Genomic DNA, 13,853 nt, shown 5'->3' on the forward strand with positions numbered 1-13,853 from the left:
AAATAAAAACATGATGGCATTTTTCCTCAATTCTACAGTGTCTATTTTTATAGTATTTTTACTTCTCTGAAATAGCAACAATTAGCGATACTTCCATATCATAAAGAAGCATTGTAAAAAGATTTAACTCCAGGCTCATCTAGAGGCTTAATGTGCAATAATTCTACTAAGGGGATATAAGCTATAGCCTCTGTAGAAATAGTATATATGACATGTATTTGCTCACCTACCTCTTGAGACTTAACTGTATATTCAATGAAAAATTATATTCACTAAAATGTCTAAGAAAAATGTATATGTAAGGATCAATAATTGGTTCAAGGTTTGTGGATGTCAGTGAAGGAGAGGGGATAGGGACAGAGGGTATTTCAAGACCTTATTGATCCCTATCACTAGAATGTGTCCAATTGCAACTTTGATTTACTCCATCTTTAGATTGTGCCATAACTATTAGGACAAATAAGAAACAAAACATACATATATTTGTATCTATGTCAAGTAGAAAATGGAAATTCCTAACAATAATTTAAATTGAAATAAACTTAGTAAAATATGGAAAGATGATCATAGCTGAGTGGCACATAGATCTATATTTGTGTGCTTATTAGAATTTTTATCATTGACAGGTAAAAATACATATGACATCTTCAATTTGAAGAATGAAAAAAAATCAGAGAAATATCATCACAATGAATGACAGTCCAAATTTAAAATATCTTGAAAGGCTAAAATATTGGAAGAAATGTAATGTTATGAAATAAAAGTCATATTTATAGGAAGAATATTGGGTAGCTCTATGTTAGGAAAACAATAAATATGATATACTATATTAACAAAAATAATTAAAATCATGAGATTGTATTGGTGGATTATTGAAAAAACATTTGATAAAATATTTCTTTTTTTTTGTAAAAAAAAGTAAACTAATAAGAGATATAAATGAACCTTCCTTTAATGTCATAAAGAGTATTTATGTAAAAACAATGGCCACTATATGTATTTGGAAAAATAGTAGAGGCTCTTTCAATAAGATTAGGGGCTAAGCAAGAAAGTCCATTAATGCAAATGTATTTTTTATAATTTTGGAAATATTATACATACAAATTAAAAGAAAGATTATTAAGGGAAGAAGCACAGTCAAAGTGAAAACAAAAGCGTTTTTTGTTGATGCTATAATGACCTATTTAAAGAACATTAAAGATTTCACTTAAACTATGACTAGTAAAGTTATTCACTGCTCTTGTTAATAAACCAAAATAAAAAAGAAAGCAGCCCAAATGATCAGATTTCTTTATATTATTAATAAAACACAGCAAGAAGAGAAGAAAATTCCACTCAAAATAGGGACGGAATGAATATGGTATTTTAGAGTTCAACTGGAGACATACAAAGGAACTCTAAGAATATAATTACAAAACACTTTTTACAGAAATAATATTTCAAAAAGCAGGGAAATATACCATAATTGAGTTACATAAAAATAACATTAGTAAAGTTAATTTACTTATTAATTATGATACCAAACTGCCAAAGGCTTTATATATGTATATGTATTTTTAAATATGAACACACATATACAAATATTTAGGGGAACAAGATATTGAGTGACTATATATATATATATATAAAGTGGTAGGGAAGGAGACCTCAGAGTACAGGGTCTTAAACTATCCTATAATATTAGAACCCTAAAAAGTATTTGGTACTAGTTAAATATGTAAAGTTAATCAGTGAGACAGATTACAAAAACAAGAGTCAAAGGTAATTTGTCATATAAGCGTAAAAGATGGTAAAAGCAAGTTTCCATAGACAAAGAAAAGGAATCAATATTTGATAGCAAAGGTTGAAAAAATTAAAAGTATTCTGTATGAAATAGGCTTAGACAAAGATTTCATACATTAATTTATGTGGATACATTGTGATATTTAAAAAGTTACACTATAAAGGTAAAATGGACAAACCTTTCATAAGTTCAGAGAAATTATTCATTACATTTAGTCAAAAAATAGAAAAATTCGTAGCTGATAAAAAGACTACGTAAATAAATATGTCAGCATATATTTATACACAGAGAATTGAAGAATGCAGGGCAATATCAATAGATACATGATTAAATGATATTATAAACAAGTAATTCTCAAATAGAGCAAGTTAACAAGAACCAAATTTAAAATGCATCAAATAGCTAGAATAATGGTAATGTAAATTAAAGAAAAAACTCCAAGGTTTCAACCCACACTCATCAGATTGTCAAATATAACCTAGATATAGAAAATTCCAATTGTTGGAGAGTATGTAGGATGACAGGAATAATGTGCACTTTCTAATGATGTGAATTGGTCTAGCTAGTCATCCTGGAAATTAATTTATTTTATTTTTTATTTTAAGGATTTTTTTCTAATTACATGTAATAACAAATTAACACATAAGTTTTCTGAAGTTATATGATCCAGATTTTCTCCCTCTTTCCCTTTCCTTCTCCATCCTGGAGCTGACTAGTAATTTGATCTGGTTTATACATGTATTTTCATGTAAAATATATTTCCATATTGATCATTTTTCTAAGAGAATACTCATACAGAAGAAAATTCCCCGAACAAAACCCAAAATAAACTAATGTGAAAAATCAAATGCTTTAATCTGCATTCTGACTCCAACAGTTCTTTCACTGAAGGTAGATAGCATTCTTTGTCTTAAGTCCCTCAGAATTTCCTAGATTATTTTATTTTTTATTTATTTATTTTTTTGTCGAGAGTAGCTAAGTCAATCACCACTGATCATTCCTCGATATTGCTGTTATTGTGTACAGGGTTCTCCTCATTTCATTCCGCATCAATTCACACAGGTCTTTCTAGCTCTTTCTGAAATCATGCTATTTATTATTTCTTACAGCACAATAGTATTCCATCACCATCCTATATCAAAATTTGTTCAGCCATTCTTCAACCAATAGACTTCCCCTCAATGGCCAATTCTTTGCCACCACAAAAAGAGGAGTTATAAATATTTTTAAAGTAGTTCCTTTCCCCTTTTTTAAAAATATCTTTGGGATACAGGCCCAGTAGTGGTATTACTGGACAATATGCATTGTGTTATAGCTCTTTGGGCAGAGTCTGGAAATTAATTTAGAACTACACAGAAAATTCTAACCATGCACTGCTAAGTACATACTCCCAAAAGGTAGAAGAAAGAGGGGGAAAATGTCTGATGTTATTATATGTGTATGAGTGCTCATATGTCTGTTTCTCTCAGTGCTTTTATGTCATTGCAAAGAACTGGAAATGAAGAGGGCACCAATCATGTCAGTAATGGCTGAGCAAATCATGGCATATGACTCCTATGGGATATTACTGTATTGTGAAAAATAATGAAAGAAGTAGATTCAGAGAAATCCAATATATTCTTATATAATATGTGGCTATTCTTCACATTCTGAAATATTGGTAATAGTCTGTCAAAATAAAAATAACGAATTTATAAAAATATTAAAAATTGAAAATTACCCTTGAGTTTATAAAATAAACTTCAAAATTACAGTATGTGGAAAATGTGATTAGACATCAATTGACTGGAAAAGTTCTTTGGGTTTTAGAATACTGAAAGTTCAATATCAGTAATGTTGTATACATTTTACATTCATGAATTTGTATTTTTATTGTCTCTCCCATTTACTCCCAAAAATGTAAACCATTTAAATGAAAGAATTCTTTTCTTTTTTTTTTCTTTTCTTTCTTTACCCCCCTAGCAACTAGCTCTGCAACACTGGCAATTATTGCTTTCATATAAAGCCAGATGATAAACAAGAAAACTTGTACCATCTTTAGCCACATTGAGAGCATCATCATGCCTTATATTAGAGAGATCAGATTCATTGGATTCTACCACTGTAAAGCAGTAATCTTATTTATGATTGGGTTCGGTTCAGGTTGCTACATTTTAAGGAAGACTTTCATCAACTAGAGGTTATCCTGAGAAGAGTAAAGGACCTCATACTCATAAGCATGACAGGTCCAATTAAATTAGTTAGGGATATTTATTCTAGAGAAGAGAAGGCATTGGAAGCTGATAGCTTTCTTCCAAGTATTCGAAGAGTGTCACAAGGGAAAAGACACAAATTTATTCAGCTTGACATTGAGAGGACATGATTTTCGACAATATGAGGGAGATGCTGAAAGGCAAATTTAGATTTGCTGTTTGGAGGAACTTCCTGATAATTACAATTGCCCCCAAATATAAACAAAGGAACAAATAATCGCCTTGGGAAGTTATATTCATATTATATTCATATTCATATATATTTATAGCATCACTTCCATTAGAGATGTTTTAAGCAAAATTGAGGTAACTCTTAGATACTTCAGGATTCGTATACAGATATGAGTTGAACAAAATAGCCTCTGTGCTTCTTTCCAACTCTGAGATGTTTTATATACTCATAAAGGGAATAATCATTTAAGTATTTCTTTTACATTTAAGGCTTTTTTAAAAATCAACATTTCTAAGATTTCACACTCTTTAGGAGTGTCAGGCACCTAGAATGTCTAAGTTGTTATTTATACTTCAAAATCTGAGTTTGCTTCTGAAAACTTTTACTAAGAGTAGAAAATAGTGACATTAAAAACAATATCACACTAATTTGTTTTTTTTTTGAATCACATTTTTCTAAGATACAAGAATGTGCTTTGCTAAGTTAATTCTTTTGCAAGCTACATACTTGGCATGACTTTTTTATGTTTCTTGAAAATTGTCTCCTTAAAACACTAGAAGAATGCAATCATTAAATCTAAAAAAAGAACTTCTATTTTTATAAAGTATGCATATCAGCTAAAATGAAAATAGGAAATTCTTAGTGTCTAAGTGAACTCATTAAAATAGAATATTTCCCAATTCAGATTTGCATGTTAATAGGTTTCTAGTAAACACTACCACAGTGTATCATCAAAATCTAAGGTTTGATGCTGAAAACTCATCCCAGTGTACTTCAAGGATGTCATAGAAATCTCAGTTTCAAGGCCCTTTGAGCTACCTTCTAGCAGCCTTCAAGCTCTATAACAAACACACACAAAAAGCAGGCATTCAGAATCAAAGAACATAATTCCTATTAGCAGTAAAGAAATTTCTTTATTGTGAAAAGCATAAAACTAAGTGTGAAAAAAGGGTTTTAGTTTACCATTTTCTTTTCCTTGAATGATTCTAGCCACTTAATGTGCTCCTTGGTCTTTCTGCATTTATCAAGTTTATTTGAAGCTCTTCCTATCCACTTGGGCTGTATTACAGAAGTGTCTCAGGGAAATTTAGAGAGGCAGCATCTATTAACATTAAAGAGCTCCAAAGTTAGAATCTCCTACATTATATTCAATATTATGTCTTTCTGAGGTTATGGGTTTGTAAATAGTCAAATATATAATATTCAATCATTTTCTTTTATAGTCCAAATTTTCTTTTTCCTTACTAGTAGGCCAATTACCTATATAAAATCCAACAGAAAAAATTACTAGGCTTGATGCAGAAGTATTTCCTTGAAAATGAATAAATTCTTCCTAGATCTTTGGTCAATATACTATTCTTACATCATTGCTTCTTTTTCCATTGGGGTTTGTAGGTACAGCACTTGTTGTCCAGTGGGACCACGTACATCTCCAGGATAATTACAACCTAGGCAGTTTCACTTTCCAGGCTACCCTCCTCAATGATGGACGGATAATCTTCGGATACAAAGAAGTAAGTGAAAAAAAATCATTTTGCTTATCCCCGTACACACACACACACACACACGCGCGCAATGAAAACATTTTAATTCTGTCTCAGAACTCTTTTTCCTGTCTTTCTTTTAGCTCTTTTCCATTCTTTAAAGTACATAAAATTAAATTATTCTTGCACTTAATACAATTTGTGCTTTTTATTTCTTTCCTGTGTTATGCTGAAAAATAAAATACTTCTTTTCTATTTGATAACCACAGAATGTAAGATATAAAAGCCACCTATTTGCTTTTTATTCATAGCCCATGAATTTAATTGACTTCCAATGATTAAATTCTTGCTCTCAGTGTTTCACTAGATTTCTGTAGAAGAAAATGATTTGCTAACCTGGCCTTATCCATATACTCACTTGAAATTTATAACAAAGAAATACTTTTTTTGCCTTCTTATTTTTGTTACTTAATACAAGTCAGGTTTTAGGTCCTAAGAATTCTTGTGAAATTCTATATTGCAAAGAACAAAAGAAAAGAGGAAACATGACCAGAGGTTTTGTCATAAGCATAAGTAGAGAACTTCATAGCAATGTTAGTTGGAAAATTTAAGTTGAACTAATTAAACTTTAGAAAGAAATTGGACATCAAAATGTATATGTATGGATCTCTCTATCCTAGGAAAAGGTAATAAAAGAGCCAGTGTGATATGGTGGGAAAAAATACTGTTCATCATCTTTCACAGTAATGTGTGAGACTTGCTTCATCATGTAATAAAAAACTACATAAATAATTGACTATCTTTTATCCTATGGAAATGACCAAAAACTTAGAGTCAGATGATCTCAGTTTCAGTCCTGCTCCTCATATTATTAGCCTTGTGACCCAAAGGCATTCACATAAGTATTTTTCCAGCTCAATGTTTTTATGGGGAAAATGGTATTGATTATTTTATTACTTGTTTCATAGGGTTCTTATGAAAGTCAAAACAGTGATATGTAGTGTATGAAAGTCCTATGTAAGCTTAGAGTATTAAATAATGTAACTATAAGCTAGTGTGTATATATATGATATAATACACATAAATATGTATGTTTTCCAGTTTATATATGTATATAGCATGCATTTGCATATTTACATATATATACATATACAAATATATACATATAATGTATATGTAAATATATTTTTATAATTTTCAAAAGGAACAAAAGTAAAAGCTCAGTCTTTTCAGTAACGTAAGCTTTGACCTTATGAAACTATTGACATTTTGAGACATTAGTTCAATGATCTCCATTTGGAATTGTAAATAATATTAAAAGGGGATCAAATCCCAGGACTGTAAAACTCAGATGTAGGAGTATTACTAATGTAGAATAACTGTTAATATCATCATGCTGTAGTCAAAGCTTTCCAAATTTTTTCTTTGCCAAAAATTGTCAATATAATCTGCCAAATAATCATTTATGAGGCTAGTTTCATAATGAAAAGACTGCTATTTGGGAGAATCGTTATACTTGGCCTTGGGTAATAGAACTTTGACAAGTAGCTGGAAATTATTGATAGGTAAATGTTAGTTCTATTTAAAGAAAGACTTCCTAGCAATTGGAAACTATCCAAAATAGAATGCTTTATAGGAACTTAGAGGAAATCCTATGCCACTTAAATTTCTTAGGAGATCAGTCATCATTTTTGGTATATGCTGTAAGTGACTTCCTCTAAGCCTGTTCTGCGTTTCTATTCTACTAGTGAGAAAATAAAATTTAATTAGAAACCAAATTTGATAGACTGCATGTAGTTGATAAAAGAAGAGAAATCTATACTTAAAGCTGAGAAATTATTAATTTTGGAGAGATTCATAATTGAAGGAGCCATTTCTTCTGTTTGAAATGTAAAATGTAAGACTGTGTGATTTCTACAGAAAAATATTGTGTGACTTTTATATATATACATATATATATGTATGCATACATACATATACATATATTGCATTATTTATCCAGCAAGTTGGGGAGTGGTACAATGGTAAGAACTTGTTCTCTTAGTTGAAGAGACCTGAGTTCAAAGCTCATCCCAGATTTTTAATAGCTGTGTCCTGAGGAAGGCTACTTGTCTATGCCTTGGATTTCTCATCTGTAAAATAGGGGGTCTGAACATGATCAATTAGGGGTTATTACTAGTTCTAAGTTCTGTATCCTGTCATTCCTTATTTCATAGAGGAATTATTATTTCTATGTAGTCTTCATCTAAACCTATAATTATCCTGAGGGTTATTATAGCTAGCTAAGTGGCACAGTGTATACCAGAGTTAAGAAGTTCAAATCCAACATAAGACTCTTACTAGCTATATAACCCTTGACCAAGTCACTTAACCTCTGTTTGTCTCAGTTACATCAAATGTAAAATGGAGATAATGATAGCCTCTACTCAAAAAGTTAAAGAGGAACATATGATATTATATTTTTAAAATGCTTAATGTAGTGCCCAGCATAGAGTAGGTAGTTAACGTAATGCTTAGTCCTTTCCTTCTTTCTCTTTCCCATATGGAATGAGAGGAAGTGTTTACAGTGTAGAAAGACTATCTACTTAAGAGGCAACAGGAAAAAAGCAAGTCCTGCTTTTTACATTATCTTCCTGACCATATACAAGTTACCTAACCTTTCAGTGCCTCAGGCAACCAACAAAGACCTGTAGTTACAAAAGAGTTGCTGATCTGTATCAGTTGAGGCAGTTTTGACACTAGAAGTTCTGAATAAAAATTGCCAATAAAATCACATTGCCTACAAAAATAAATCTAGAATTGAAATGGAATATCAGGAATGTGAATCCATCCACTTATAGCTTTTGTAAAGAATCTAGTATGTTTCATACAGAGATTAAAGACTGACAATGATCATTTTGGAAAGAATGGGACTGTTTTTTCCTTTGGTTTTTAGCTTAAGTGGTAAGGTTCTTGATATCCAGATCCAGAGTCAACATGGTCTGGAGTTTTAAAATATCATAACTTCAAGCTTTTGTCAAAATATAGCTTCATACTTTAACTGTGGTCTTCCTGTGGTTTCTGTTATCAAAATGCTGTCATCTTTATTTATTCTTTTCCCAATAAGTTTCTCCCATGGCAGATTAATAGTTTAGTATGTCTTTTTCCTCTTTGTTGTGGGTTTGGCATTTTCCAAGTAAAATGCTAGTCTGCTTTTATCAAAAGCAATTTTCCATTGTGGTTTTCCTGTTTTGTGTCACACGGTATTAAGTAGATGTACAGAGAGAATATTTTCTTGATTTTTTTGAGTCTCTCTTGTCTTACTGTACATCTCTTCTTTGCCCTCAGATTCCCTGCAGAAGTAATATGATGATGCCTTTCATCTTATATGGCTTATCTCACTTTGAACAAGAAAATCATTTCATCTTTAATTGATCTATGTGTTGCTATTACTAAGGGTTAATGATTTCCTTCTGTTTGAAAATTTTACATATATTTTTGGGAAGAGAAGACAAGGTTACCTCTGGAACTATAGCTACTTGGAGAGTTCCATTATTCTGGATATATAGGCATCATTATTGCTCTACATGTGGTAGAGAAAGGGAGAGGTGTGGTCCCAAGGTACAGATAATATAGACACATTTTCTACTTTGCACTTAACTTCCAGATAGAATTATTACCACAAACTTGATTATTTGGAGCATGAATACATTTATGAAAAATGTTGTGGAAGCCTAACAAGATTTTTAAAAACCAACTTATTACATTAACCTGCTAATTACTAGAAAACTGCATTGCCCAAGATAGTTTCAGCAAAAAATTTGACAAAGTCTTTCATTATAACCTGTGTACAAGATAAAGATGGTTGAACTGGAAGATACAATGATTAGGCAAATCTGTAATTTTCATGACTAGCATGCCTGCTGAGACTATCCAGATGATGTTTTACTATTTCTTCCCTTGTCCATCTCCCAATCACCTCATATAGTGACCTAAATACTTGAAGAACTTTACCTGCATCTATTTTCACATGTAATAAGACATTTGAAATTAATATGATGCCCTCTAGCAATAAAAAACAAGCAAACAAAATTCAAATGAATAGAGGCCAAGAGTAGTGGTGTTTATCTGGAAGAAATTCTTTAGTGTTAAGCCATAGAAACCCAATGTGCCTCTTGGTGACTTTGATAAAGACATATAATACATTGTTTATCAAATTTGTGAATTCAACAAAATCCAAGGAAAGGGAAAGGGGCACCAATAAATCTGACAGAGTAAATGAGAAGCAAAGTGCTTCTTTAGGTCCTAGGGCAAAGAGTTTACTGAGAGGATAAATGGCAAACTTTTTGAATGATGTGGACCTTTAGTTTGGATTTAAAAGATAGACCCAGAGAGTATAAAATATCCTTGTTTGTTGTTGAATTTAAGAGAATATCTGATTTGGTAGGGTAGAATACAAAATCAAAATATTTCTTGTAGCAGAATGTCTTCCTTGCATCTATTATGGACAGGCTAGAACTGTGTTGGCAAACTGATGGCTTGTGTGCCAGGGGAGATCCTCCCTTCTTTTCTCTCCATGCATGTCTGAGGACATTTCTCTCATCACCCACCCCTCTTCCTAGCAGCCCAATGGGTGTACTTCCTCCCTCCCCTCTAAGCTAGGGGACTCACGTGAAGCATGAGGGTTGTGGTTGGGACACTCAGTCTCTAAAAGGTTTGCCATCACTGGGCTAGAATGATGAGTTAAATTTAACAGGATAAATGTTAATAGACAGCAATACAAGAGAGGAGTTTAGGCTATATTTTAATTCACATTTGAAAAAAAATTACTTGGTCTTTTAGTAGACTCAAGTTGAGTTAATAGTTTATAGGAGTGCCCCATCATTTCTGGGTGTGTCATTGTTAATAACACAGCTATTATGTTTAGGGTCTGGTCAGACCACTTATAGTGTGCAATGTTCCATTGTAGATGTTCCATTTGAGAGGGATATTCCTAAGTGTATCAAGAAGCAGAGAAGCAGGATGGTAAGACATGTTAAAAGCAAGTCCTTTGAGAAATTGTGGTAGACATTAGGGATGCTTAAATTGAAAAAAAGAAATTCCAAGACAAGACAAGATAGCCTCTTCAATTACATGAAGATCTGTCATGTGATAGAGGGATTTGGAGGAATTCTATTTACCTTCAGAGTGTAGAAAGAAACCAAGAGGGAGTCTAGTTGCAGCTGCTTAAAAGGAACTTGTTAATTTTTGCATTATCCCCAAATGGAATTGGCTTCCTTGAGAAGCAGGAGTTTTTCAGCCTTGGAATTCAAACACAGACTGGATGGTTACATGGTAAATATAATGTAGGATGAAGTCTTGCTTCAAATATTTAAAGAATAGGACTTGAGAGAAAATATTATCTTTTTGAGAGGGATAGTAAAGGTTAAATTGAATGACCTCTTATTACTTCAAATTTAAATGTTCTATAATTCATATTGATGATAGAATGTATTATTAGTTTCATTTTACTTATTAAATAAAGAGTTGCAGAAGTTTTTTGAACCTAATATTAACTAAAGTCATAATCAGGACTAGTATTCATGGAGTTTGACCCCAAGTCCATTGGTTCTTTGTTTACTATTTGCCTTCACTGAGTCAGTACAATAGTTGCTCTAGCCCTGGGAGGAGAGTTGATGCCCTACATAAATGTCTTTCTTCACTTTTCTCACTAGTAGGAATTGAGGGAGAAAATTGAGGAAGAAACAGGGAGTTGCTAGTGTTTTCAGATAGAGCTAATCAGACAAAGTGAAAATACTGTCACGAGTACATTTACTCCCTTTCCTTTCACAGATGCAGTGATCTATAATGCAGTACTATACACTTAAGAATTATGAGGTAGAAACCTATTATAAAAAAGGCATCTATTCAGCCTCATAGTAGCAAAATATGTGTGATATTTATTTCTGGAATGAAGGAGTTTTCATTTCTCAATGTCAAGGGGTAAAATGTAAATTCCTACCTCCTGCCAGCTGGCTCTATTCTGACATTCTGAGCTATTTCATACTAATCTCTTCCATATTCTTTATGTTGTAGAAAAATATGAGTATTCCTATTCTCTTATACTGTCTTTCTTATTCTTGCCTCTGACGATGTTGGAATCCAATCTATTATCGGTGTGGATTCAATATCCCTACATAGATACTTACAAGCTACATGACACTGGGAAAGTCATTGAAACTCATTATATTCCTCAGTTTTCATATCTGAGGAGGAGTTTGGACTTGATAGCCTGTGAAGCCCCTTCTAGTTCAAAAGCTATGATCCAATTGGCTTGTAATCCCTAATGATTCCTCCTGTTAGGACCTTTCCTTCCTTCAAGAACCATTAAGGGACACCTTCCTTGATGAAATTTTCTTTGATGGCCATAGCCAGAAAAGAGCTACTTCTTTCTTCAAATCTCTCACACCATTTTCTCTGAGCACTAGGTTGTTTTGCAAAATGAGCTCATGTTCACAAAGCCATATTTTTTTCAATAATTTTATTTCTGATTCCTAGCCCAATGCATGGAACATAGGAAGCACATAATGAAAGAAAAAAAACAATAGTTTAATGCAATAGGTAGAGTGATAATTTTAGTATCAGAAGATCCACATCAAAATCTCAACTCTGACATGATTTTTTTAAATTTTATTTATTTAATTAATTTGTTTAGGATATTTTTCCATGGCTCCATGATTCATGTTCTTTCCCTGCCCTCCTCCCATCCCCTTCCCTTAGCCAACACACAATTCCACTGGGTTTTACATGTATTATTACATTGATTAAGACTTATTTCCATATTATTGATATTTGTACTAGAGTGAACTCTTAGAGTCTACATCCCCAATCATATCCCCATCCACCCATGTGATCAAGTAGTAGTTTTTCTTTTGTGTTTCTGCTCTCACAGTTCTTTTTCTGGCTGCGGATAGCGTTCTTTCTCATAAGTCCCTCAGAACTGTCCTGGATCATTGCGTTGCTGTTAGTAGAGAAGTCTGACATAAATTGTATAAGATCCTGGGCAAGATATTGGCTTTGAGCCTCAGCTTCTTTAAATATAAAATGGGGGTAATGATCCTACTTGTTCCATCTTTTAGAGGGCCATTGTGAAGGAAGTATTTCTTTTTCTAGCCACTTAAAATAGAAGTTCTTCCAAATCAAAAGATTATTAAGAGAAAGGTGATTTGCATTAGAGAAACATCAACTTTTCAGATGGGTTGTAAATATAATGAAACTTACTATTAACATTGCTAATGAGTAAGTATTGAATTTTGGAATTAAACAAAATCCAGACGAAATTACAGATCAACAATTAGGTTTGCTTTGTTGCTTTGTTGATGCAAATTTAGTTTTCTCTTGTCTTTATGTGATTTATTTCAATATTTTTTTTTTACCATTTTGTATGCCAAATGACTCACAATGACACTGATTTTCTCATAATCCATTACTGGATAACAGTTTCCACCTACTTCCTTTAATTATGATATGCAAAATGCTACCCTACTGGGATTGTCTAGATAGGAAAATCAGGGGTTTCCCCCAGTAACTACTGGCATTGTTCTTTCCATCCTGTCTTCCTTAGAGTACATGAAGCTTTGCCAGCAACTGCTGTGCTGACTTGTTACATTAGGTAGAGAACAGCAAATTAGTCTTGGACAACTGATCTAAATTGAAGCTTCAGAGAATACTTAGGCTTGCCTGTTCATTCTCCATATGTATTTTCCACTATGTTTATTATATCCACTATGTTTATTTGTTGTGTTAGTTACTCTTATTTACAAGGTACTTCAAAGATTGAAGATTAATGATTGAACATTATCTTAGGGAAAAAATAAGTTATCTGTAATGGTCTCATCCAAATGCAGGGAACTTTTATTTGAATATAATGGGGGACAGTATTGGGACAATATAGATTTTATTATGAGATCTAGTTTCAAATTCCTGGCCAGTTAACTACAAAGCTTATAACGCCTTAAATAGGTAGATCATACTCTCTGAGTCACAGATTATTTTTATTTTTCAGATTACATGTTGATAATTTATAAAACTCATTATCTGACATTTTGCAATCAATGTTCTCTCCCTGCTTCCTATTAGATTCCCTTCCTTCAAAAGGCAGGTAATATAGGTTGTACATATATTGTCATAAAATACACATTTCT

At 32.3% G+C, this 13,853-nt stretch overlaps 1 protein-coding gene across 3 annotated transcripts in view; it reads left to right on the plus strand.

Moving 5' to 3' along the window:
• PLXDC2 (plexin domain containing 2) overlaps positions 1 to 13,853 on the plus strand; it is a 490,294-nt gene that overhangs the window by 349,814 nt on the left and 126,627 nt on the right. For all 3 annotated transcript variants that reach the window (XM_044678167.1, XM_044678168.1, XM_044678169.1), the window contains one exon: positions 5,603 to 5,721. In XM_044678167.1, coding sequence (XP_044534102.1) covers positions 5,603 to 5,721 — 119 coding nt within the window. The remainder of the gene's footprint in view (positions 1 to 5,602; positions 5,722 to 13,853) is intronic.

Source organism: Gracilinanus agilis, chromosome 5 (assembly GCF_016433145.1).
Source record: "Gracilinanus agilis isolate LMUSP501 chromosome 5, AgileGrace, whole genome shotgun sequence".
Classification (NCBI taxonomy): domain Eukaryota; kingdom Metazoa; phylum Chordata; class Mammalia; order Didelphimorphia; family Didelphidae; genus Gracilinanus; species Gracilinanus agilis.